Here is a 27,318-nt window from a genome sequence, read left to right on the forward strand (position 1 = left end):
TTCCTCCAAGCAAAGAAGTTTCCAGACCAAATAAGGCTGCAGCTTTTGAAATGCTCCTGGCACAGAACACAGTTCCCTTTTAATACCAGGTTGTAACTCAGGCCTAAACCATCCCCAAAGCAGCCTGGTGCCCATCAGCCCACTCTGATCGCCTGGTAACGCTCCAAACAAACCCAGGTAAACACAGGGCAGGGCAGGGTTGGCCCACCGGCGGGGGGTGAGGGTGCGCCCTGCTGCATGGAAGGAAGCCCGGGGTGCCAGCCCAGGTGCAGGGCTCGCCGAATCAGCAACATCGGCTGGCAGCAGACCAGTTCCTGGGGCTCCGGGCACCCTGGCCGTGGCTGAGGGCGGGAAACACCATTTGCTGAACCCAGACGAGGAGCCACACGTGCTGTCTTGTTTCATCTTCACGGCAGCTCTGCAACAAGATGACAAGGACGGCGGACACTTCCTGAGCACTGAAGCACTCTTTCAAGAGCCTTGTGAGTTTAAAGCTTTTCATCTTCACAGCAACCCTGTGAGATGGGTCCTGTTACCTCCCCATTTTACAGACGAGGAAACTGAGGCCCAGGGCCATGCAGCCCGTACAAGGTAGATCTGGGCATGCACCCCAGGGCTGACGTGCTCTGAAGTCGGGGCTCCGTCCTGGGCCGTATCACCCCTACCCCAAAAGAAGAAAACGGCAGGCCCCCTCGTTGGTGCCTCCACAGAGGCGAGGAGGCACGCCCACCCGGAAGGGACCCCAATGCCAGCTGCTCCTTCAGGAAGGGCTGCAGCCTACTGGTGCCGGCAGCTCAAGCTCCTTTGGCCCGGGATGTTTTCTCCTTTTTTGGGGCTACCCTGTCCAGGCTGAATTCTAGGACATTTTTTTGAGCAACCAGCTACAAGTATTTTCCTAACAAAGTCTCTCTGGGATGAGAAACGGAAAACTTTTGTGTTGTAACTATCAACTCATGACATTTTAACCATGGGTCAAAGCCGGCTTGAGTGGAGGGCAGTGGTGGAGGGGCGAAGGCTCCACGCGGGGCAGGGGTGTGAGGCAACCACAGCAAACCACACGGGGCACTGCCAAGAGCCCAGTGGCCCGGCCCAGGCCTCGCCAGCACATACTGCCCACTGCCCGCTGCCCACTGCCATGCTGCGGACTTCTCAGCCTAGCCGGAGAGGCGGCCCATTCCCGTCCCTGTGACAGAAGAAGCCACATTCAGTAGAGCTGGCATCCACACGCAGGGCCCCCCAACTCGGAAGTTCTCCAGCACCCCCCCGCCCCCCCTCCCCGCGCCAACTTCCTTCCTCTACTTCGAGCTCTTCCTGGCAGGATGGCCCACGGGCTGAAGGTACAGGGCCCGCCCTTTCCGGTGCCCTGACTCAGCACCGCCTCTGTGCCGGGACTGGACAGATCCAATGAGATACACAGACGTGGGCACAACTGGGTCAGGGAAGATCCTTTTAGCTGCTAGCGACGGAAACCCAAGGCAGACCTTCCTCAGCTAGAAAAGGGGATTAATTAGTCCGGGACACTGAGAAGAATGGGCTGGGGATCAGGTGTGGCTGGATCCAGGTGCTCGACGTGATCAGGTTATTCCCCCACACCCAGTTTTGGCGCTGCTTCTGTGTTGGCCTCCTTCTCTCTGACAGACAGGCTTCCTCTAGGTGGCAGGAGGGGTGGCTGTGGGTCATCCCCGGTGGAAGAAGAACCAACACTTTTCTTTTAGCATCTGTCTGCGGACCCCAGGGTAGATCCCTGATGGGCCCTGTTTGGATTCTGGCCCATCCCTGAACCTGGTCCTCCTGTGGCTGTTAGGGTACGTTCTCTCATCCAGCTGAGGACCCAGAGCCTCCCTGTGGCAAGGGGATTGGGGCTTGTGACCACAGAGGCAGGGAGACTAGCACCCTCAGGGGGCACAAGAGCTGCCACCGTACCCCTCAGCAACCATCAAACGATGCTTCAAACACAGACACCTTGTGACCTCGTAGCCACGTCCACGTTTCCCGCCAGCCTGGGCCCTCAAGGGCAGCAGGAACTGCGGCTCACGCGAGGCAGCGCCCTCTGTGCTGGCGTGAATCATCACCAGGCCGTGTGCGGCACTTAAAGACACAACGCACCCGGGTCCCCACTCCTTCCTCTTCCTGCAGCACTCAGTCCTACAGCCACCTCACGGGAGCAAGCGAGGAAGGCGTCCACGGGAGGGGGAGGAGGCGGGGCCGTGGTGCAGAGTGGGTGTCGGGCCTGGGCAGGGCTGGGGTGTCCCCAAGAGAGGGGGCACAGAGAGGGCAGCCAGGCGGGGGGCGGGGCCCAGCACCGGCAAACGCAGGGTGGTCAAGCGTGTGGGCCCGGTGGGAAGGACAGGCTCCGTCAAGATGCTGGATAAATGGCATCTGGGGGCGGGGGGCTCCTGAGGGAGACTGAGGCCGAAAACCCAGACACCCGAACACCAGTGGCTCTGAGGGCCCCGGGGATGGGAATGACGATGGGGGCGGGAGGGTGCAGTTGGTGACAGGGAAGGAGCCACACCGATGCCCGGAGCCCCCGTGCAGGCCCGGCCTCTTCTCCAGCGGCGGCTCTAGGCAAAGCACCGTCCTCAGCGCTGTCCTCCCTTCGAGCCGGGCCCTGTGTTTTCCTCTCCAGTTCACAGTGCTACACCTGCCAACTTGAAGCTTTAGTTCCAGTTGGTAGAAAATCAAGCAGAACAGGTACGTTTCCTCCCCCCGTCGTTCGTCCCCAGGACGAGAGCTGCCCTGCGTGGCCGGCGCCCACCTCCCCCCTAAGGCCCTGCGTGTCCTGCGCTCACCGGTTCTCAACCGCTTCAGCAAGTGACGCTTTGGGCAAAGGGGACGAACGACCATCGGAGACACACAACACACATACTGTGGGCCGCGTGCACGTGTTTTTATTTAGTTTTTAAATCACTTATATCCCTTTGAAACACAAAAAACTCTGAGGATAAAAGAATACATCCACCTGGGGTTCTCTTCAACGAGGGACCCGGGAGGACACCTCCGGGGGCTCTGGGTCTGCAGGGGTCAGCAGCGCTGGCGCTCTGGGGCGGCTCTTTCCCGAGACCATCACCGGAACAGCGCCGAGGACGGGCAGGCGCTGGCCCGGGAGCCTCCGTAAACCTCACCCGGGCCTGACCTAGGGCCTGCACAGCAGCAGAACGGCCAGAGCTGTCAGGTCAGGTTGGGGCCACCGCAGCCACGAGGGGACAAACAGAAGACGGCCTCGGTGAGTCACAGCCCCCACGAAGGGCGACTCGTGCACGGGGGCACGCAGGAGAAGTGCCAGCTCCAAGACATCACCTGTGCGCCCTCTCTCACGCTGGCCAGGCCTGGATGGCGGGGACATCACTTTTATGGAGTTTGAGGCCCAGGCAGGTGTCCGAGGGAACAGAAGCTTCCCGACGCCGGAAGCAGCAGCCCGTGACTCCGGGGGCGGGATCTCGGGGAACGGCCTGGGCCGGGAGTGAGGAAGGGGACGCAGCACTCCAGGGCCTTCCCTACAGCAGCCCCGAGAAGCGGCCACTGGCCCTAGCTGTGCCCCCCCCCCCGCCTCTCCGCCGTGACCCACCACGTCAGAGCAGCTCACCGCCCCGTGCTCCCGCAGCCACCTCGCCCGTCACCGGGGAGACGGCGTGGCTCTGCCTGTAGCACTGTCCCAGGAGCTGCCGCCGGGGACGGAAAGACACCGGGGGCAGCCCGCTCACCGGCAGCCACAGTTTCAGACACAGAGGCGGTGCAGACGCTGGGGTTCCCAGCCTCACTTCCCCTTCTCCTTCCTCTTGGCCCTCCGCTGGCCGGTCAGCTGGTCCAGCTTCTTGTCCAGCCGCCTCTGCAGCTGGGCCCTCTTGGCAGGGTCCAGGGACCTGTCCTTGGTCCCGCTGCCGGCGTAGAGGACCCCTTCCCGGCTAATCCTCTGCCGCGCATGGGCGCGAGCCCTCTCCCCGCAGCCGTGGATCTGGGGGACACAAGAGGCAGTGCTGCGCCAGGGGCGGGGGAAGAGACCCCCAGCTCTGCCATCACAGAGCTCGGGGGTCAGGAAGCCCCAGCACCAACCTCAGAGGGGCTCCCTACCCTTCCCGCACGTGGACCCTCGCCTACGGGCTCCTGGGGGTGGGGGGGTGGGCAGGGTCCACACCCTCGCGGGGCTGGCAGCTAGAGCCCCAAGCCTTCCTGCAGCCCTGCCCAGACCCTCCTCCGAGCAGATGCCAGTGCAGGGCCGGCTCCCACACCTCCTTGGCAGGGTGATGTCAATCTGCTTGGTGGTGACACACGCACAGGCCCACAGTCTGTATGTGGGTGACACACACACCGCACAGGCCCACAGTCTGTATGTGGGTGACACACACACCGCACAGGCCCACAGTCTGTATGTGGGTGACACGCACACCGCACAGGCCCACAGTCTGTATGGGGTGCATACACCCAGGATCCGCGTCCTGGAGAAAGAGCCCTGCCGCCCTCCCCTCTGCCCGAGCCCGAGGGCCCGCGCACCTCGGGCAGGTGGTGGCTGAGGCAGTACCGGCGGCCGCAGTGCAGACAGAGCTGGCCCAGGGTTACGATGCTGGCTGAGCACTTGGCGAGGCCGCAGGTGTTGTCAGCCTTGATGGCGGCCGAGACCAGGGCGTCAAAGTCCTCCCCGGAGGGCAGATCTATGGCCATGGGTCCTGAGGGGAGAAAGGCGTCACCCGAACAGGCAAGGAGAAAGAAGTCGGACCGGAACTCTCCCGCTGGGCCCACGTCTGCCCCATCGAGCAGCCGCGCCCGGCCTCCTGCTTTCGGGGCCACAGCGAGTGAGTGGATGCAGCATCGAGCTGCGTCCCTCACTGAACCAACGACCAGTCACACGAGGCAGCGAAGGCACGAGTTTCCAGAAAGGGCTGGCAGTGCCAGGAGAGGCCTGCACAAAGTTCATCCTCTTAAACCCAGCAAAGCACTTAAATATGAGAATGTTCCTCACCTCGTTAAGTATAAAAAATACCCAAACTACCATGCCTCCAGGGTAACGGTCAGGTGAACTACTGCACGTTCACCGGCCAGGGGTAACGAAACCTTAACGTCCGTAACCAGGTGTGTGAAAATCTTTTAAAGCTGCAGGAAAACGCTCAGAAGAGGAAAAGAGACACAACTGTAATATGGTCGTAATTCTGTAATTACACCATAATTCTGGCTGCTTGAAGAAGCGTTTCAAACCCCGAGCAGTGCCAGCACCCCTGAAATGGGGTGATGTCTCCCCAGCGCGCTCGGTCCTCAAGTGGCCATGCCCCACACCTTCCTCTGGAAGGAAGGCCGGTTCCTCCCGTCATGCCTTCCTGGCCCCCGTCCTCCATGGCAGTTACATGTTCTCAGTGGGGTTTAAACAGGAGTGAAGCATCTCTTTCCCCCATCAGAGTGTCAACTCCCACAGGGCGGAGGTGGCGTCCGTCTTCCTCACTAGCGCAAAGCTTGGCACACAGAGGGCGCCCGCTAAATGTCATGGAGTGAGTTCAGACGGACCCTCAGACGCAGGGAGGCTGGCTTTGAAAGCTGAGAATTATGCTCATGCAGCTTTGCACACAGGCATCAAGGGATACGGGGAACGGGACCGCCTTCGCGGTCTTGCCAAGAGGGAAGCAGCTGTAACAGAGCTCACCTAGGCGTCTACAGAAAATCCCGACCCTGGAACTTCAATCTCAGTATGGGACGGGGGTGCGGAGTAAACAGGCCCCGGGCGCCCCAGCAGAGGGCCAGCACAGCCCGGGATGCGACAGCGGAGTGCGCGGCCCTGCCTGGGACCCCACGAGCCCATGGAAGGAGCGCCGTTGCCGCAGCAGGGCGCTGCGGCTGCCCCTCCGTTCCCAAGGGCCCCAGGCCCACCCCGGCTACTCCTCCGGGCCCTTCACCTGCAGTAGAAGATCTGAGGGCTCCCTACCTGCCGGGCCCTAGGCGAGGCCCCGGGCACACAGAGGCCACTGTGACTAGCACAGCCCCCAGGGAACTCAGACCACACCGACTGAAACCGGGCACAACATGCAGGACTAGGGCAGGGGCACCACCGGGAAGGGGTCCTGATTCTTTCGAGAGTGGCAGGTGGGTCCGTGGTGGGGCAAACACCACAGTAAAGGGGACACCACGCCTGTGTTCTCGCGAGTCGATCAGCTTACCTTCTGCTCCTTTCTTCTTTTTCTTTTCTGGTAACTTCCGCGGCCCAGAGCCCGTGGCCCGCGGCCCCTCCCTGGCCTGCTGCTCCTGCTGGCTCCCCGCCCTCTGCAGTCTGTCCAGGTGCAGCGCCTTCAGGTCCGGCTGGCCCCGGCTGCTCTGCTCCCCGATGGGGGGCTCTGTCTGCGCTGGGCTGGGGGGCTCTGGACACAGAGGGGCTTTGCTGCCAGGCCCTGCCGGGGGTTCTGGAGCCGCAGGGGCCAGTGGGACCCTCTTGCTCACGGTGATGAACCGTTCCTTCCCCTCTCCGGCACTTTCGTGCCTCAGCCCGTACTCTTCCGCGATCTGATGGACCCACATCCTGTCCTGCGAATCCAGGGAGGCAGGGAACTCCAGCTGTGTCTTCTCACTCGCCACAAACTCCGTTATCACATCCCTGAATTGCTCTGCGCCGCCTCTGCTCCTGGCCCCCTCCCGGCCGCCTCCGTTGAGGACGGGCTGAGGCTGGGCCTTGGAGGACAAAGGCGCCGTGCCCGGCTTCTTCCGATCCAGCACGGCCCCCGTGGGCCGCCTGCTACCGGGAGCCCCCCTGGCCGTCGCGGCAGAGCCGCGGGGCTTCGCGCCGGCCTGGCCAGGGCCCTGGGCACCCTCACGGGAGTAGTTTTCAGGAACGATGTCGTCGAGATACTCAAAGGCTGTGCGCACCTCCCCGTGTTCCGTGAAGTAGTCCACCAGGGTCTTCAGGAAGGCGTGGCTGTTGACGGTGCGGGAATCGCAGACGACGGCCACGTGCCGCCGGGCGCGGGTGACGGCCACATTGATGCGCCGGTTCTCGGCGAGGAAGCCAACCTCACCTGCACACGAGCCAGCGGGGCGCAGGGAGCAGAGACTAAGGGTTAGGAAGGCAGGCCTCCCCCCATCAGCGACCGTCACCCGAGAAGGACCATGTGGCTCCGTCCACCCCCGCAGCCAGGGGCCCCGTCGCTCAGCACCCACCCCTCGGCCCCCAGCCGCCGTCCAGGACGGTCCCGCGGTCCCACCTGGGGCTTTGGCAGCTACCAGGCTGCCACTCATCCCCAAGTCGGTGCAAAGTCCTCTCCCTAAGCCCAGACCCAGGACACAGCCCGGGGCTGCAGCTGCGGCCGACACACGAGGGAAAGCGCCAGGGACATTCCAGTGCGTTCTTCCCCCGCCTCAGCTTATCCCCCCCTCTTATCTGCTGCCAACCTCGTACTGGAAACGACTCACAGAGCCCGTTAACTAACAACCGTTTCTGGGTACCATTTTCCTACCAGATGGAACACCCACACGCCCCGGCCGCAGAAGCCATGCCCTGAGGCTAAACTGGCCTGGAGGCCAGGAGACAAGCTCTGGGCTCTCGGGGCCCCCCTCTGCAGCAGCATCCCGGCCTCCCCAGCCACCCCGCTCGGCTTGTGGGACCCTAGTTCCCCGAGCAGGGATCGACCCTGGGCCCTGGGCAGTGAAAGCGCCGAGTCCTAACCACTGGACCACCAGGGAATTCCCAGCTCCACACCTTTCCTGTTGGATCTGACGAAGGACAGGATCACAGCCTCCTTCTCTCGGCCCTGGAAGCCGTCGACCGACTTAATCTCGAGCTCTGGGTGCCTGTGAGTGAGGCTCTGTCTCAGCAGGTCCACCTGAAACACCAAGCGAGGCCACATATCACAGCCCAGGTCGGGGCGGCCCGGACACGCTGCCGTTCAGCCCGGCGGAGGCCTGGCCCTGTAGAGCTGCCAGGCCCCAGGGAGGCCCCGCAGGAGCCCCGGGGAGAAGGCTTCCGAGTACCGCTCTTCCCACAGGCGTGCACGCGACAGACAAGAGAGCACACAAACGTGGCAGCTGTGACCCACAGCCCAGCGCTGGCGTGCGTGCCACCATCTCGCCTGGCTCAGACATCCCCGCGTGCGACGCCTCCAAACCAGGATGGCAACTGACCGGCGGGCCTCACGATGCTTTGAAGCAGGTACGTCTTTCCTACCAAAGCGGGCAGGCTTTGCTTCACGGGCACAGAGGCACTGAGAGGGGAAACGGCAGAAGAGCCCAAGAGAAGGCAGCAGACGCCTGTTGCGTCTGCTGGCCCCGACCCACCGCCTTCTCCAGGCGACAGCCGCGCCCCCCACCTTCCTCCAGGCAGCCTCCGGAGCCGCGCCAGCCCCGTGGTGTCCCACGAGCCGGAAGGCCGACCCCGGGAGGGGCGAGGATCCCTCATCCCAGCGGCTCAGGGACGGGACAACCTGAGCCGGACCGAGAAGACTCAAAGCTGAGACTCCCGTGGGAAACGCCACAGAGACAGGCGGTGCCCCCGGGACCACCTTGGAAGGATGACGTCGGGCTGAGGCTGCCTGGCCCCCGAGGGCAGGCCCGAAAACGCAGCCGACACAGCAAACCAGGCGAGAGCCCAGGATGGGGCAGGGGACGGCAGGGCAGGGGGGAAACCCAGACAGGTGGACCGAGGCCGTTGCTGAGGTCATTTGAGCCCTGGGTCCAGTCAGTATGTGGTCAGCTCCGCCCCGGAGCGTTCGTCCCAGGAGCCCATAAATCGCCCCCTCCCTCGCCGCCCCGACACACAGAGACAGCGGAGCCCCGCACCTGCAGGTTGTACGGCGCGATGACGGCGACGTCGCCAGCCTGGACTCCGGCGTCCACCAGCGCCTGGACGTGCAGACTGACGAGACGCACCTCACCTGGAGGGAGACGGACGCGTCCTCAGCGCGGGGCGGGGCGGGCGGGGCGCCTCGGACACCTGCCAGCGACGCCTCTTGCTTAAGCGCTCCTCCGTGCGTGACGACAGGCTGCTCTCACGCTGGGCCTGACTCCCGCGAGCCGACGACCCGGGGCAGAGGGGCCGCCGGGCCCGGCAGGCAAAGCACAGGACCCACGGCTGACGGGAGCCTCCCCTCTCAGCGGAAGGACGGCCGTGCGTCCCACCGACTGGCAGCCCTGTGGGTGAGCCAGCGTCGCGTCCCGAGGCCAAGCCGGGCAGCGCCAGGCCACGCGGTGCTGAACGAGGACACGGGACGCGGCCTGGGCCCAGCGCTCCCTTGACTGGGGGCCGCCCGCCCGTCGAGAACGCGACCTCCCAGGGCGTCCGTCTGGCTCAGGGCCACGGCCCCAGCGGGCACCGCGCCCTCCCCTCCTCCCCTCCCCCGGCTCTACTCCTCTCCGACGCGGGCAACTGACAGGGGCTTCTGGTTTACAGAGCAGCTCAGGGTCTTTTTAAACGAAACCGCCGGCCCTTTGCAGGCGGCCTCACCGGGGTTCCCCTTAGACAGCTCATCGGCGCCCTCCAGCTCAAACAGCCCGCAGCCGGCCGTGTCCACCAGCAGCAGGGCCACACCCGTCTCCTCCGTGGCGGCCACTCCCGGCAGGTCCCTGCACACAGGTGAGACCGAACACATGAGGCCCCGGCGACAGAGCGGCGCTGGGGTCCCAGACACAGAGGCCCCGCTGCCCTTCTCCCCCAGCCCGCCCCCCTCCCCCAACAGGACAGCGGACAATGCAGAGGGCGAGGGACCTCAGACCGCAGGAGCCCGACCCAGCTCTCCAGGGCAAAAAGCAGAAATCCAGTCTCAGAGGCGACTCGCGCTCTCAGACCTTTACGGAACGTGATTCCGGTGACACGGGACGGGGGTGCAGCCGAGTCACTCACCGCAGGAGGTGCCCGGCCACGGAAGGGTGGGTCGTGAGCTGCCCGTGGTACAGGGCCTCCGAGGCCCAGCGCGCGATGGCCTGGTGCATGCGGTACTGCACGCTCAGCGTCCGCACCGAGCTGGCGCCGTGCCCTCCTGCCAGGCGCTCCATCAGGCTCAGCGACAGCCCCGCCAGCGCGGCCCTGCCCCAAGGGGAGAACAAGGAAGGCGGGCCTGAGTCCGGAGTCCAGCCCAAACCAGGGCCCGGGGAGGAAAGCAGTCCTCAAACCTCAGCACGCAACCCATGCCCCACTTCTGACCTAGAACTAAGGGTGCGGCCCCTCAAATGTGCCCACATCCTAATCCTGGGACCTGCAAGCACGTGACCTCGGTGACAAAGGGGAGGAGCAGAGATGGGAGATGGGAGGGCCCACGTCATCACAAGGGCCTCCTAAGAGGGAGGCAGAAGGGTCAGCATCAGAGAAGGCGATGTGACAAGAGAGCCCTGAAGATGCTGCGGGGCCGGCTCTGAAGACGGAGGAGGGATCACAGGTAAGGAAGGCAGGTGGCTCCAGAAGCTGGGAGAGGCAAAGGCCCGGGTTCGCCCCGGAGCCTCCGGAAGGAACCAGCCCCGCCCACACCGTGATCTCAAGCCACACAGACTGACTTTGGACCTCCAGAACTGTAAGATAATAAACCCCTGTTGCTTGAGTTCGTGGTAATTTGTTACAGCAGCTAAAGGGGACCAACACAGACACGTTATTTAAAATTCCAACACACCCCGGCTGTAAGGAGTCCCCTAGTAGTAAGAGGAGTAGCTGGCGGCTGCTGGGTGCTTCCCACGCACCGGGCACTGCTCTGGACACTTTACACCGATTAACTCGCCTCATCCTCACACAAGCTGAGCCGGTTACTGGTACGCTTCCCACGTTCCACACGAGGAGAGTGAGGCCAGCCCGAGGCCACCCAGCCAGAGAGCCGCAGAGCCAGGACCAAGCCAGGCGGCCGGGCTCCAGAGCCTCCTCCACCCACTGAGGGCAAGGGCCCAGGGTTACTCCAGGCATCCGTCCTCCCTCCGCAACTGATCAGACCTCCGCAGCTAATGCTGTTTAACAAAGGTACCCACCAAAAGCAGCGCCAGGGACAGGAGGGGTGAGGTGACTACAGCCCCAACCACAAACCCAGAAACACCCAGCACGACCCACACAGACAGATTTCCCCCCAAATCACCCTACTTTCTCCACAGACACCATACGGTGCCCCCTCCCCGAGGGCACACCGTCCGCCCAGAGACCCGCTTCCCAGGACCCCCCGGGTCTCCTCCGGAACCAGCCGCTGAATCGCCGCCCGCAAGGCCCCGTTTCTGGAGGGCGCCCGAGCCCATCCCCACACGCACGCCCGCTCCCACCAGGACGGTCTTCCAAACCACGTTCCCCCGTCTCCCACTCTACTCACCGCACGCTCTGCGCCCTCACTCTGAAGCCCCCGGCCGGAGGCCCCTTCCTGGGGGACCCTGACCTGCCCACCCCTCAGCTCCGGGGTCACCACTCCCCTCCTGCGAGTTCCACCGACGGCCTCCCTCGCACGGACTGGAGGAGACACTCGTCTCCGACAGCCACGGCAGGGAGGGGTCTGCTCGCCTCCTGATCTCCTCCTGATCTCCTCCTGCTCGCCTCCTGATCTCCTCCTGATCTCCTCCTGCTCGCCTCCTGATCTCCTCCTGATCTCCTCCTGCTCGCCTCCTGATCTCCTCCTGATCTCCTCCTGATCTCCTCCTGCTCTCCTCCTGATCTCCTCCTGATCTCCTGATCTCGCGGGGGCCTCAGCCTCCGGGAGCCACCCCTGGACCTGGGCGTGGGAGCCGGCCCGGAAGAGGCCCGTTTGCTCGGCGACGCCAAGTGCCAGGCCTTGTCCCCAGGCCTCACAGGCCTCACGCTGCGGCCGGGAAGTAAACGATGGAGCGACACACACCGCCGCCAGGAGTGCCGAGTGCTGAGAAAGCCAGGCGAGCGAGCCGTCAACGGGCATGACAGAGAAGTGAATGAAGGGCGGTCGAGAGCCGACCCCGGGGAGGAGGGACGGAGGGGCCCGCGTGGCCGGAGCCCCGGGGGGTCTGCAGACGGGGGGAAGAGGCCCGGGGGCGGCAGCAGGCCGCACCCAGGAAGCAGTCGCTCCACCAGGACCGACTGCTGCGTCTCGACAGCGGCCGGAGCGCGGCGCCCCGAGCCACCCCTCGTGTCCTCAGCGGAAGGACGTGCCCGCAGGTGAGGGCCGGTCAGCCGGAGTCGGTCACACAGCCACCGAGGCGACCAGCTCTCCCCCGGGACCCCCGCGCGAACGCACACCTCCACCCGCCGCCCCGTTAGAGGACGTCAGCTCGACAGGCAGGGACTGGGCACGCGCCCGGTTCCGGGGCCACAGCGACGGACACCGCTCGACCCCCGACCTCAGGGAGCACACGTCTGGCCGAGCCGCCGTCTAAACGAGCAAGCACAGGAGCAGAGGGAGGACGGCGGCCCCGGCGGGGTGAGAAACCCCGCTGTCCTCGGAGCTGCCGCCCGGGCGGCCTCGCAGCGCGGCCGTCCCGCTCACGCCGGGGCCCGCACGCGCAGAGACGCACCCGAGCTCAGGGCTCCGGCTCCCGCGCTGCTTCGCCCGGGCGCCCTGTGCCACCACCCCGGAGAGGGAAGCCCGGGAAAAGCCAGTGGGCTCGGCCCCAACCAGTTGATAAATGACAGGTCTGCAGCCGCTCCCTAGTGACCTGGGCTGGGCGGCTGCCCCTCCCCACTGGCCGCGTCCCCTCTTCTGGGATCTGTGAGTCATACATCTTGAGACCCTACTTCCTCTGTGCGGTGTAACGGAAACCGCGCCTCCGATCAGGGGGACGCCAGGCTTTTCCCTCCGATGCCCAGGGAGCCACCTGCCCACCGCACATCCTTAAGTCAGCACACCGGCCAGGCTTCCCAGCACCTCCGGGACCTCCGGGTGAGCCCGGGGCTTCTGGGCGGGGCTTCGAGGGCTGGGGGGGGGGGCGGCCGAGGGGCGGAGGGGCCTTACTTGTGAGAGATGGTGGTGGGGGGCAGCTGCCTGTGGTCCCCGGCCAGGACGCACTTCCTGGCCTTCAGCAGGGGGATCCAGCAGCTGGCCTCCAGGGCCTGGGCGCACTCATCGATGACCACCACGTCGAAGTGGCCGTCCGGCAGCAGCTTCAGGGGGCCGTCCGGAGAGGCACCTGGCCAAAATCAGAACCGTGAGCCTCTACGGGACGCACCGGCTGTGTCATTCTAGCTGCAGTCACCCCAAAAGAGCCACCCCAGCCACTGTTTCATCATCTGGTCTTGTACTTAGGCTCGTGTAACATGCCTGAACCTTGGAATAAAACCTGGGAAGGACGTTCCGGAGCTCGCCGTTCCAGCCCACTCCACGTGCAAGCGTGAAGCAGTGCGCCCCGGCCACGGCCACTCCAACGTTTCATTCACCAAAATCAATCAAGCTTTGGGGCTGGGACCCCAGATCCTTGGAAGGCTGTCTTAATTCTAAATATAATTCCTGTATCATCTTCTGAATTTAGAATTTAGTTAATTCTCTTCTTAGGCGTTCTCTTGAACACACAGAACAATGAACTGCTGGGCGTTCACCCAGGGTAAAAAACCCCTACGTACCAGCAACACAGAACCACCACACCAGCGCCTCCTCCATGGAACACAGAGCCGTACAGTGGAACGAGGTCCAGTGTGGGCGAGACCCGGGGCCCACGCCCACGCTCACACACAGCGCTGAGGCCCTGGGCAAGCCACCCGACCCCAGCTCCTCACCTACAAACGTGACCACACCTGCCTCTCACAGACTGTTACGCACACCTCGTACTAACAGAGCACGGATGTGTCAAACAACACACGTTGGTTGTCCAGATACACATATAAAAATGTAGCACACGTATCAAATAATATATATCAAGCGCCTGCCACAAGATGATAGGCTTTAACAAATGCTACAAATGTGAGATCTTGCCCTTTTCCCCTAGATTAATTACGCTAAGATGTATACTATCTTATGATTAAGACCTACATCTTGATAAATTTCCTGAGCCCGATTTTTCAGAGACGGTTAGGGAGTCTGTCTGCAGAAAAGGCAGAATTTGGACGGGGCTTTGGATATCTAAGAGCTGTGCCTGGATTATGGCTGTGATTTCACGTTGCAAAGGGAAGCGCTTCTAGGAATCTCATTCCAGTTCCCCAGTCTAACCAGGAGGGACCTAAAAGGCCACATGCTGCTGGGCTTCCCTGGTGGCGCGGTGGTTGAGAATCCGCCTGCCGATGCAGGGGACATGGGTTCGCGCCCCGGTCTGGGAGGATCCCACATGCCGCGGAGCGGCTGGGCCCGTGAGCCGTGGCCGCTGGGCCTGCGCGTCCGGAGCCTGTGCTCCGCAACGGGAGAGGCCACAACAGAGGGAGGCCCGCATACCACAAAACAAAAAAAAACAAAACAAAACAAAAAAAAAAACCAAAAAAAAAAAAAACAAAGTCAATCAGAACCTGGACTCTGTTCCTTAGAGTAGCCCCCATGAGAGGCTGTGTCAGACAGACCCTAAGGCAACCCCCTCCTTGACCCTGGCCTCCCGGTATTCACACTCCGTGTAATACCCTCCCCTTAAGTGTGGGCCAGACCTGTGCCTTGCTTCTAGCCAAAGGAATATAGCAAAGGTGATGGGGTGTCACGTCACGGTAACATTACAGAAAACTATAACCCATCTTGCTACAAGACTCTCTCACTTGCTGGCTTTTAAGAACCAAGTGGCCATACGAGAAAGGCCTAAAGCAGCTAAATGTGGTCTCCAGCTGAAGTGGCTATTTTTATACCAAAGTAGATTTCAAAAAAAAGAACATACTAGGAATAAAGAAGGTCATTTCATAATGATAAATTGGTTAATTAATAAAGAAAACATGACATTTACGCCCCCAGGTAAAAGAGCTACAAAGGACATAGGTAAAACACTAACAGAACTCCAAGGAGAAATAAACGAATGTGTGGTTACAGATGATTTCAACAACCCTCGCTCGGTGATAGGACATATAGACAGAAAATCAGTAAGATACAGACTTGAACGACACTTATCAACCATTATAAAACACTTCAACAAAACCAGACAGCCCATTCTTTTCCAGTACAGAGACCACATTCTGGACCATAATGTAAGTCTCAATGAATTGATCCAAGTCGTACATAGTATGTCCTCTGTCCGCATGGAATTAAATTAGAAATCAATGATAGGAAGCTATCTGGAAAACCTCCAAATATTTGGAAAGAAAATGACACACTTCTAAATCACCACGGGTCAAAAACACAAATTAAAAGGGAAATGAGACAATATTTCACAATGAATGAAAATGAAAACACAATACATCTGAATTTATGGGATACTGTGAAAACAGTACATGGGGAAACATCTATAACACTAAATACCTAGAGTATAAAACGCAACAGGTCTCAAATCAATACAAATCAATGACCTCCGCTTCCAGCTGAAGAAAACAGAAACTGAAGAGCAAACTAGACCCAAGTGAGGGGGAAGAGGGAAAATAATAGGAACCAATGCCGAGATCAATGAAACAGAAAACAGAAAAATAACAGAGAAAATTGGTGACACCAAAAGGCGGTGCTTTGAGGTGATCAATAAATTAATAACCCTCCTGCCAGAAGATCAGGAAAAAAGAGAGAATACAAATGACCAACATCAGGAACAAAAGAGGTGACACTGTTACTGATGCTATAGACATTTTTTAAATGATAAGGGGTTATTATGAACAACCTTATGCCCAGGAATTGAGCAACTTAGATTAAATGGGCAAATTCCTCGAAAGACACAAGCTCACTCAAGAAGAGACACCCTGAATATCCTGCATCAATTAAAGAAGTTGAATTTGCAGTTACAAACCTCCCTGCAGGGAGCTCCCTGGCAGCCCAGTGGTTAGGACTCGGCACTTCCGCTGCCACGGTCCGGGTTCCGTCCCTGGCTGGGGAACTAAAATCCCTCCAGCGTGCAGTGTGGCCAAAAAAAAAAAAAAGAAGAAACCTCCCTACAGAGAAAACTGCAGGCCCAGAAGGGCTGGAATTGGTGTATTCTACCCAATTTTAAAGACAATTCTACCAAACTCTTCCAGAAAACCAAGGAAGAGGGCACACTCCCAGCCCTCTTCGAGGCCACATGGGGTGGAGGCCCGTCCCCTCACCTGTGTTCGTCGCGAGGACCACGTTGGCCGCCACCAGGCTCTCCAGCATGGCTGCTTCCTCCCTCTCCTTCAGCTCCTTCCTTAACAGCTTGATTTCATTTCGAAAATTACTTTTCTCTCTTTTATCCTGGGTCTTTTTACTTTTTGCCTGTAAAGAAAACATCATAATTCTGGCTCAACTTTGCACTTATTTTAGCTCCTTTTAATTCACAAAATGCTTTCATTTATCATCAATTGGTCCACTTCCGTAAGTCCCTTCAAAGGCGCTAAAAAGTCAAAAGTCTTTCTTGAAGGAGCAACAGATCCACACAGATGACATCCTGACTGGCCTCAGAGCCACCGTCACCTCCACAGGGAGAGGCAGGAAGGGAGAGTGTAGGTCCTCCGAGAACCGAAAGCTCAGCCGAGCCCGGGGTGGGAGCCCAGACCTGCCCTGCACTCTCATCAGACATACTCCTGGGGAAGAAAACACACCTGCTCATGTCAGGATGTGGGTTTTAGTAGTTTATACAGAGAGAAGCTGAGTTTCTCTCACTATTCCACATTTGTCGAGAGTAAAATATTTTCTTCAGCCCCTAAAACGTCTACCTAGACCCTGATTTACTTCCATACGCAAAAAACACGTAACCCCTTCCTTATCTGTGATTTCTGCTTTGGAGAAGGGGTTTCAGCCGGAATGACAGGAGGGAGGTCTAACTTACAGAGAAGAAAACTCTGAGAAGCATGGATTTTTTTTTTTTTGGCTGCATTGGGCCTTCGTTGCTGCATGCGGGCTTTCTCTAGTTGGGGTGAGCGGAGGCTACTCTCTGTTGCGGTGCACGGGCTTCTCATTGCGGTGGCTTCTCTCGTTGTGGAGCACGGGCTCTAGGTGTGCAGGCTTCAGTAGTTGTGGCACACGGGCTTTGATCATTGTGGCTCGCGGGCTCTAGAGCGGGCTCAGTAGCTGTGGCCCACGGGCTTAGTTGCTCCGCGGCATGTGGGATCTTCCCGGACCGGGGCTCGAACCCGTGTCCCCAGCATTGGCAGGCGGATTCTTAAGCACTGCGCCACCAGGGAGGTCCCAAAAAGCATGGATTTAAAAAGGAACAAGAAAATGAAATCGGGCTTCCCTGGTGGCGCAGTGGTTAAGAATCCGCCTGCCAATGCTGGGGACACGGGTTCCAGCCCCGGTCCGGGAAGATCCCACATGCCGCGGAGCAACTAAGCCCGTGGGCCACAGCTACTGAGCCCGCTCTCTAGAGCCCGCGAGCCACAACTACTGAGCCCATGAGCCACAACTACTGAAGCCCGTGTGCCTAGAGCCCATGCTCCGCAATGAGAGAAGCCACCGCAATGAGAAGCCCGCGCGCCGCAACGAAGAGCAGCCCCCGCTCGCCACAACTAGAAAAAGCCTGCACGCGGCAACGAAGACCCAACGCAGCCACAAATAAATAAATTAATTAAATAATTTATTAAAAAAGGAAAATGAAACCATCCACATGTGTGACGGCATGAATCTCATCACTGCAAATTCCTACAGCGCCTTTAACCTTGAGTAACGTGTGTGTGTCCTGGTCTCCGCCCCTGGGGTTCCCACTAGTCCACAGGTCCGTGGGGAGGGCTGAGTCTCTGCACCAGCCCGGGACGCGAGGAGAGAAATGAGAGGCAGTGAGATGGGCCAGCGGTGAGCAAATACAAGGGCAGGACACGCGATTAAGGGAACTGGGGGCGGACGTGTAAACTAGAGAACCAAAGAGCTCGAAAGTTCTGAACTACACGAGAAAACTCCATCTCAGATTGACCTATCACCTGCCTAGTTCTCTTTCACAAAGATTACACCATGTTTTATATCAATGGACTAGAAATTTAGGGAGGATGCATATTTTCTGAATTTTTATTTTCAGGCTGCTTTTTTTTGGCTGGTCGATATTATCCAGCCAACATGCCAGACACAGGGAACCCTTCAGAGGAACATTCTCTGCAAGACAATTGCTCGCCTCTTCATGAAACTATCTTGAAGACAGGTGAGTCCCCGTTCAGTGCTGAGCACAGGTCTCTACCAAAAATTGGCAGTGCCAACGTTCAAGATAAGTACGTGAATCGGCAAAGGCCAGAGAAAAGCAAGAGGACACAGCGCGCTCCCGGCCAAGACTGCAGATCATGAAACCCCGCGCAGAGCGGACGCCGGCTGGGAGCTGCTCACCAAGACCTGGTCGATGTCCTCCCTGATGTCAGCCACGATCCGGGCGCCGTCGCCCCGCGCCAAGACCGCGTCCAGGGAATGCCGCTGGACAGACTCCAGGAGCCGTGCGGGGTGCCCGAGGCGCAGGAGCCTCTGCTTCCACCGGGCCAGCTGCTCGACCAGGTTGTCCACGGCGACGTTAGAGGGGGCGCAGCACAGAACCTGGGGAAGCACAGCGCAAACGCGGGCTTGGTGATTTCTTTTTTAACGAAATCGCTTAAGTTTACATTAAGCAAATGGAAAGTCCGAAAGTTAAAGAGAGGAGGGTGGAACGTGTGCAACCAGTAACGTTACAGTGTAAACGTCCAGCTGTAAGGACGGACGCAGACAGTCTGCAGGACATGTGTTACTGCAAACCGACACAACATCTGGGTACTAGACCTCGGGTCTTAAGAACCTGTTAGGCTCCAAAGGACCAGAAAGGATGCCCGGCAACTGGAAGAAAAGGCCTCAAAGTGCCCTGAGATAATCAGGGCTGCGACACCCGTCTCATCACCCACCAAACCACTTTAACATCTGACAAAGTGGAATGAGGAAAAACCTTTCTGAACGAGCTCCATCTTGCTTCCAGGACTGCAGCCTGGCTCTTAGGAGGGGGTGGAGCGGGAAGGGGAGGCGGAGGCGAGAGTCCCCACCCCATCCAGGTGGCCAAAGGCGGCTTGCACCAAAGCGTGAACACAGGTGTCTCCTGAAACAGAGGCACCCAATTAAACCGTCAAATCTGCTCCCTGCCAGTAAGTCACCTTTCACCAGCTTTTCTTGGTAAACGTCTCGCCAAGACAGTCATTTGCAGGAGACCACTGGACGTGGCCTTGTAACCAACACGGATCCCCCTGCAGGAGCAGGGGCTCTGGGGAGACTGTCGCCCGAGTCTGAGTCCTGGCTCTGCCACCCACTGTGGCGGGACGGGGCCCGAGACCATAGAGTCCCCGCACCCGGGGCTTCTGTGAGGATTAAAGGGGCAAACACTGGAAAGACTGAGAAACGTGCCTCGTTCGTAAGAGGCACCCAGGAGATGTCAACCTACAAATGTGGACCATATCGCTCTAATTCTTATCCTTATCCAACGTTTACGACCCAGAAAGGTTTTCTAAAAAGCTTTCCATGTGCTCAGAATCCACGATGACTTGTGTTGATACAGATGAGGATGAAAGATTCTTTCTCAACCATTAAAAACCTAAGCGAGCAATAATACACGATATCACATTCCACATCTCGGAAACGGGTAACCTGGACTCTGCCCAATGCACCGGACCACCCGATCAGCCAAAGCACGTCTGTCTCCGGCAACTGGCTGCAGGGCCTTCTCCTGACTGGCACAGACAGTCCCTGGTCGCCTACACGCCCAGCACGGGCCTGAGCACAGGGCATGGGTGCTGAGCAGACAGCTCCCGGCCCGTGGCCTGGTCGACAGTACCCCGGACCTCACCACCCCAGACCAACGGTCCCAAGCACGACCCCACCCCCCAAGCGCTGTCAGAGACTGAAAAGGGCCCAGCCCAGCGCTCAGTCAGTGACCACTCGGGGACGTTGCCAACCGAGCCCCCGGAGCCCAGGCTGGGGCCCTGCGGGCACTGCAAACGCGGCAGACGGTGCGAGCGGCGCCGGCGGGACACGGCGCCCACTGCCCACCTTTGAGCCCCGTTTCACAGCTTGGAGGATGATTTCAACCACGGTGGTGGTCTTCCCGGTGCCGGGAGGCCCATGGACGATGGCGAGTTCCTTCTGGGACAGCGCGAACCAGACCGCTTCCTGCTGGGAGGCGTCCAGAGTGGTGTTGTAGAAGGTCAGGGGGGCTGCGGAACGAGCGACAGTGAGGACCCAGCTCCCCGTCACCCGGCGCTCCCCACCCCTGACCCCGCGTGTGCCGACAGAAATACGGGCTGTAACGGGGAGAAAGCCGGCCCTCCCCAGGGGTCAGCCAGTCAACGCGAAATCAACCTGCTTTGCTTTCCTGGACCAGGAATCTGCAGACTGTGGCCCGCAGGCCAAGCCCAGCCGGCCGCCTGCTCGGTGAGTCAGGTGTCCCTGGGACACCGTCCCCAGCAGCTCGCCACCGCACCGGCCGGCACAGCCTACAGCGTTTACCATCTGTAAAGTCTGCCAACTCATGCTCCAGAATAACAGCTTCTTGTGAGGTAAATGCTTCTGGGAACAGACTCATTTCTACCATAGTGTCCCTTTTTAAGCGCCCATAAAACGATGAAAACAAACAACAAAAAAGAATCATGAGCAGATCCAGGACCATGTTTCTGTTCTGAATCTTCCACGGCCGATTCTAATGACCTGCTTCGTAAGCTCCGTGCTCTGAGAGCAGGCGCCGCCGCATCCAGCCTGGCACCCGCAGCCTGCGCCCCGCAGTGCCCGCAGCAGAGACGAGCGCGCTGACCCCCGCGGGCATAGGGTGCCGAGCCGGAGGTAAAACGGAAACAGACTCGGAGAGAGCAAAGGAGCATCCGACCCAGAGCTCCTGCATGTCCCCTTCTGCCCTGGACGCCGGCTACAACCAGGGCACGTCGTGTTCCTTGAAACACAGAAAATACAACGCTAGCTCCCTTCCCAGCTCAGAGTAGCCTCTCGGTAAACAGTTGGCAGAAATAAAATCTTATTGAAATGTGAGTGCTTTTGGAATCTGAGAAGGTACAAAACAGCCCTGAGATTAGAGCCAACATACCGCCAGGGTATGAGCACCGGCTTGACAGGAAAAGGGTGTGGGGTGGCCCTTGTGTGAGAACGACTGAAGCTATACTGTAAAAACCGGCCAAGTCCAACATCTACAGGGTGGTTCAAGGACGGGCAGCTGCTTGATGAGGTGATAAACTCCTCTCAAAATGAGCTTCTCCAAGACACTGAAGGAGATGAGAAATTGCACAGACCACCGTGAGAACAGTGGTGTGTGTGTGTGTGTGTGTGTGTGTGTGGTGTGTACATGTACACACGCGTGTGTCTGTATGTAAGTCAGACTGTTCTATGTGGAGGTGGAAAAACAACTAGGAGAATACACACACGTATCAGTGAGGCTCACTCTAAGTGGCAGGTTTTCGAGTGATTTCTTTCCCTTGTTTATATGCTTCTTTATTTCCAAACGTTCTAGGCTAATACACGGCACTTTTACAATTAGAAATAAACTGTCTTCAATTTAAAGGATACTGAGAAAATAATCAAATGCACTTAGAACTGAGATTTTTCAAACTACAAAAAGATGCTATCGAGCACGAAGCGTGATCAGTCATCCTCTGTTCTCACAGGGCACTGAGCTGGAAGAGATACCCTCGCATTTCAAAACAAAAATATTCAATATTTAGATATATTAGAAAGAACATCATAAAAAAAATGGAACGAGCTACTACTCCTTTGACACCGTGTACGGGAAAGAGACTTAGTTCGCACAAGTCACACAAAGAAACTTATAAAAAGACACTAAGGTAGATTTCTTCTCACTGTACATTCTCAAACTCTTGCTAAAATGGCCCAGGGTCTCACTGTTCGAGATCCTGTCCATGGTGATTTCAACCAGGAAAGGAAAACCACAAGCTCTTACGTATCTCGCTGGCAGGGCTGGGGTCTGATCCACCGAAGAGGACCTCTGTGAGCGAGGACGCGGGGCCAGAATGATACTTCTTTAGGGTAATCAGAGTTCTGCCAAAGGAGAAAATGAAAATTAGGAGCTTAGTGAAAACCAGCAATTAACCCAGCGCCCGAGGCTCCACGCAAGGCTGCCGCCCGCCGTCTCCCGTGAGGGGCACGCGACCGACCCCAGGCTGGATGCGCCTGCCCTCTTCTGCCAGCAGGAGGGAGGTGTGTTTAAGGAAAACGTCACATGTGACTTCCGGTCACATGCACTTACTTCTTCAGTCGCTTGTAAGTGATGTCGTTGGCAAGTTTTAACAGCCTGTAGGAATGCTCTCGGTCCAAACTCAACTGGAAATCATGGGACTCGTCAAAGGCCACGGTGACCAATTTCTGGGTGATCCGGGTCAGGATCCCAGTGGCCAGCTGGCTGCCTTCCTCATACAGACCCACTATGTCACCTACAGAAACAAAGACCAGTTACATAAATGCTGAACAAAGTTAAACGTAAATTACTTCATATAACAAATTCCAGCATATTTCAAACACCGTATGTGTTACTTTCATTAGAAATGAAATCAGTAAAAAAAATACTTTTAACTAACATCATACGTGAAAATTTACTGGAGCTCATGAACTGTTTAAAACAAACATGACAGTCAATAAAATATTTAAAGCCTTCCTCTGTGCCCAGCACTGTTCTGGGTGCTGGTCTATATTAGGAATAAAACACAGTCCCTGAGCTCACATTAGGGAGGAGAGGAACAAATACGAAAACCTACCAGGGGTCAGAGCCAAGGGCTTTAGTTAAGATGAAGTGCGGGGACTTCCCTGGTGGCACAGTGGTTGAGAATCCGCCCGCCGATGCAGGGGACGCGGGTTTGAGCCCTGGTCCGGGAAGGTCCCACGTGCCGCGGAGCAACTAAGCCCGGGTGCCACAACTACCGAGCCTGCGCTCTAGAGCCCACGAGCCACAACTACTGAAGCCCGCGCCTGGAGCCCGTGCTCCGCAACAAGAGAAGCCACCGCAATGAGAAGCCCGCGCACCACAACGAAGAGCAGCCCCCGCTCACGGCAACTAGAGAGAGCCCGCACGCAGCAACGAAGACCCAACGCAGCCGAAAACAAATAAAACAAATAAATGTGTTAAAAAAGAAGAGAAAGACGAAGTGCAGAAGAGGGTGGGGAGGGACGAGGGCGCCGCCGCAGAGTGTGTGGGAAGGGCCTCTCTGAGGGGCGACCCGTAAGCCGGGTGGGCCCTGGAAAGAGTGGGGGCCACGAGCTCACCTGGGGGAGAACATTCCAGGTGGAAAGGGAACACTGATGAAGGGGGGACAGGGTGGTTTGCTGCCCACTCAGCTGGGCCTCCCCACTCCCGCGACAGCCGTTTGGTGATTCACCCATCACCAGGCGAGCCTGAGAGGCTTCCCCTGATGCCGGGACGGAGCACACGACCCACACCCGAGCCAATCAGGGCTTCGCGTGCCCCCTGGCCAGTGACTGGCTCGGGGATGGACAAGGGACCAAATCGGAGCCCCTGAGATGTGGTGAGACTTTTGGGTAGACAGCTGGAAGGATGCCCTCACCCCTCCCAGCTGGACCAGAAACTGGAGAGGACGTGAGGGCTGGAGCTGCTACCACCCGGCGCCTGAGAAGGAAGCCAGCCCAGGAGAGGGCGGAGCCGAGACACAGAGCGGAACTAAGCCAGGTGGCCTCCTCTGCGCCCTGCAGCCACCTTCCGGCTATCACAACCCACGCGTCCCCCTCCTGTTCCAGCCCATCTGGCTCGGGGTTTCTGTCACTTGAACACAGACAGTTCTGACCAAACAAGAATCCACGCTGAGATGCAGCCGGGGCCCCACGCACACTCACTCCCGTTTATTCCGAGTCAGAGTACACGCCACACGTCAACCAAGCATGAGGCGTAGTCTTAGTCCTAGCTGCTTTCCTTCTAGGCAATGAGTTTCATCTGCACCTTGAATCTTTTGTCTCCCGCCCCAACTTTTAAAGACAAAGGGCAGGCGGCAGCAGTGCCCCTGGGCCCGAGGTCTGGTTCCGTGCAAGGGGACCTCCGTAAGGCTGAGCGCAGGCGACCCGTCCCGGCTGTGACTTCCCCACCGGCTGCCCTGAGTAGGGTCCCACATTGCAGAAGTCACATCTCTCAGCCACAGAGCCTTAAAGCTGCTCTTCAGGAGACGAGAAACTAACAAGCCCACCTACGTTTGATCAGGAGCTGAAGCAACACATCGAATTTTCCGCTCCATACTTTTTCACGTAAACAGCTGCCTTCCTGCTTATCAGCTATGCATCAACCTCTCAGGTCATTCACTCCACAACACTTACTAACTGAGCACATATCATTCCTTTGGTTTTCAGAGGTTACAAACGCCCTGCACGTACATTCAGTCGCACCCACGCATCCCGATGGCGAGGCCGAAAGCTCAACTATAATTCCCTTGGTCCTGTTCTTCAGAGGACACGTGACTGACTCTCGGCCACTTAACAGCAAAGTGTAAGATCTGAGTCCAAACCAGCAGCTTCCCCTCCTCCTATCTGTCTCCACACCCAGCCCGTGTTCCAACCATTGTGGGGCAAGAGTCTAGAAAATCGAAATATGAAACCAACAAACTCTGTCACCACCAAAACAAGACAGAGAGACTTTTCTAGTGGAAGTACAGCGTTCGGCAGTGTTGCTCTCTCCCAGTTTCCAGGTCTGATCAAAAACAAACGTCCCAGGATTTCCCTGGAGGTCCGGTGGTTAGGACTCCGCGCTTCCACTGCAGGGGGCACAGGCTCGATCCCTGGTCAGGGAACTAAGATCCCACATGCGGTGCGGCGTGGCCAAAGGAAAAACTAAAAATAAAGAATAAATAAAACAAGCAACCCAGGTGTGAGCTTAAGAAGCTTCTTCTGACTGCCCCTCCTTTCCAGCAGAGCTGCCACAAGTTTAGCCAAAGTATCCTTGGCACAGGGAAGGTCTGGGAATACACAACTACACACGTTGAACCATCTGGACCAGGGCTACTCAAGAGACATGTGCGAGTCATGTGTAATTTTACATTTTCTAGTAGCCATGTTAAAAAACCAAAAGAACCAGGTAAATTTAATCATGTTTTACTTAACCCAATATATGAAAAATATTATCATTTCAAGACATAATCAGTATTCAAAGAAATTACTCTTGATATTCTAAATTTTTTGTACTAAATCTTCAAAATCTCATGTGTATTTTACACAAGCAGCAATCACTGGCCATATTCCGAGTGTTCAATAACCCCACGTGGCTGGTGGCTGCCAGTCTGCACAGTGCTGATCTAAACTACCAAAAAGCCTCGTAAGTGCTGAATTTCTAAGTGAGAGTTTCCCATTACGATGCTTTACTCCCCAGGTGGTCGCATGCGACCTGGTCTTTACAACCCACATCTGAAGACAGCAATACTCAACGTCCACCTATGTCAAAAACGCACAGACCGGAAGTAAAGCTGTTACTGGGAAGCACAGCTGCAGACATGCATCTCCGGGGCTCAAAGGTGACCAGCAACCGTCCGTACAACCCGGTCCGCTGGCTGGATACCTGCAGCTTCAGCAAGCAGACGCCTCGGCTCTGGAGTTCTTTCAGAGAGACATTTTCCTGCCAGGACCTGGGAGACACCCAATGTTGAGACTTCAGCGTTTGTATTTTACCAGTGTTTACTTCCAACCGTGCAGGAAGAACAGATGGAGATCTCTGCACAGGCACTAAGGGTGACCAGGGAAACTCCAAACCTGCCCCCCCCATAGCCCCAGCGCGGTCTGTGCCCTCCTCCCAGTTTCCCAAGACAGAACCTTCGCTCATCTTCACCTTCTGTCCTGGGTCCTGTGTGTCACTGAGTCCCACCAGGCCCCTCCCATTTGTACCCTGAATCCACCCCTGCCTCATCCTCGCCGCCACAGCTTTGGTTCAAGCCCACATCACTGGCCGTCTCTGGACTAAACTGAGCTTCCTAACTCCCTCACCTCTGGGTTCTCCCCAGCCAATCCAGCAGCAACATCCAACAGATCCCCCTAAGATGAAAATCTATTCACCTCCCTGACCTGCTTAACTGCACCGAGGCCCATCCTCTGCACAAGAATATAATACAATCTTCTCCACAAGGCCCTTCCCAATCTGGCCCCCGCCTATCTTCCCATGGGTGCTTACTCTGTACTCTGAACCGTGCTGAGCACTTGACTTAGAGATCACTGTGTTCCCACCTCACTGGTGTGCTGTGAGAATGATCTCATTTTACAGATGAGGTAACTAAGGCTGCAAAGTCACCCAGCCATAAATCATGGAGCTGGGATCCCACTGACGTCGACAGGACTGCAAACGCTCTTAACCATCACGATCAAAATCCTCTAAAACAAATCCTCTCCACTTGGGTAGCACAACGGTTGAGTGCAAACTCTGGGATCAGCCTGCCTGAACTCAAATCCTGGCTCGACCTGTGTTACCTGGGGCACGTGACTTAACCTTTGTCTCAGCCTCCTTAGACATAAAACGAGAATTACAGTAACCAACTTCGCAGAGTTGACGTGAGGTTTAAAGGGACTGATGTTTGTGGGGTGCTTTTACAGCCCTCAGTGTCATCTCTCAAAATTTCAGCCCTACGGAAACAAGCCTGGCTTTCTCAGGGCTCCACCCTCGCCTGCAGGGCTGCCCTTCCTCCCCACATCTCTTCCAGGAATATCCTCCCCCGCATCCACCCGAACCCCTATTTTTCTGCAAGCTGTGCTCAGGCACCACCTCCTCCACGAAGCCAGCCTCATCCTAAGGCTCCCCAGGGTCAGCTGTCCACCCTCCTGCTCCCACAGCACTTTGCCTGCACACACGGGTCGGCATCTATCACGCTGGTAGAGAACTGTTTCCGCTCCCACCTGCCCCTTCCGCTCAAACCCAGCCGCCAGGGGACCATCAGTGACTCTGCCTCACTCGGGGCCTAGCACGGAACAGGCGCAAACACTGACAGAGGGGACGATGACGGAAGAGGGCTGAGAACACTTTGGGGATGGAACTGGGGAGAGAGGCAGGACCTACGAGGCAAAGTTCAGAGGGGGACTTCAGGGGGAGTACAGACCCTTCCTAAGGGTCCCCCAAACGGAACGGGCTGTCCCGGGGGGTGAAGAGGCTTCCATCTCTGCGGGAGGCCGAGCCCCTTCACAGCCGCGACCCGGACTCGAGGAGTCAGGAGGGCAAATCCCGACCCCCAGGCTGGTCAGGCCGAGCCCCCAGGAGGGAGGTCCGCCCGAGGTCTGAGCTGGGAGAGTAGGGGGGCCTGGGGAAACCGCCGGACCGACCCCGAGGCCCGGGCCGGAGGCCGTACCTGCGCTCCTCGACCTCCGCCTCCCTCTCGAGCTCCAGCAGGTCCAACTGCTTGGTCACGAAGCTCTCCACAGCCGCCGACGCCATGGCCGCAGTTCGGCCTGGGCCCAGAGCAGCCGAGGTCCCGAGCCGCCGAGTTCCGGCTGCCGCGAGGGGCGGTGCTCCCGGCGG

At 58.1% G+C, this 27,318-nt stretch overlaps 1 protein-coding gene across 4 annotated transcripts; it reads right to left on the reverse strand.

Moving 5' to 3' along the window:
* Nucleotides 1-2,857: 2,857 nt before the first annotated feature.
* IGHMBP2 (immunoglobulin mu DNA binding protein 2) lies at nucleotides 2,858-27,318 on the reverse strand. 4 transcript variants are annotated; one of them, XM_028478889.2, is made up of 16 exons: nucleotides 27,149-27,317; nucleotides 25,278-25,447; nucleotides 22,084-22,267; nucleotides 21,778-21,875; nucleotides 19,869-20,032; nucleotides 18,198-18,398; nucleotides 16,016-16,163; nucleotides 12,843-13,017; nucleotides 9,806-9,988; nucleotides 9,410-9,528; nucleotides 8,746-8,840; nucleotides 8,040-8,171; nucleotides 7,670-7,793; nucleotides 6,141-6,989; nucleotides 4,492-4,664; nucleotides 2,858-3,955 (listed from the first exon to the last, which is right to left on the reverse strand). In XM_028478889.2, the coding sequence occupies exons 1-16, from the start codon at nucleotides 27,232-27,234 to the stop codon at nucleotides 3,758-3,760; spliced, it is 3,099 nt and encodes a 1,032-aa protein (XP_028334690.1). In that variant the 5' UTR covers nucleotides 27,235-27,317; the 3' UTR covers nucleotides 2,858-3,757. The 4 variants fall into 4 exon arrangements, with proteins under 4 accessions (XP_028334690.1, XP_028334689.1, XP_028334691.1 ...); XM_028478888.2 differs by having other exon boundaries at nucleotides 8,007-8,171; XM_028478890.2 differs by lacking the exon at nucleotides 18,198-18,398 and having other exon boundaries at nucleotides 8,007-8,171; nucleotides 27,149-27,318.

Source organism: Physeter macrocephalus, chromosome 18 (genome assembly GCF_002837175.3).
Source record: "Physeter macrocephalus isolate SW-GA chromosome 18, ASM283717v5, whole genome shotgun sequence".
NCBI classification, from domain to species: Eukaryota; Metazoa; Chordata; class Mammalia; order Artiodactyla; family Physeteridae; genus Physeter; species Physeter macrocephalus.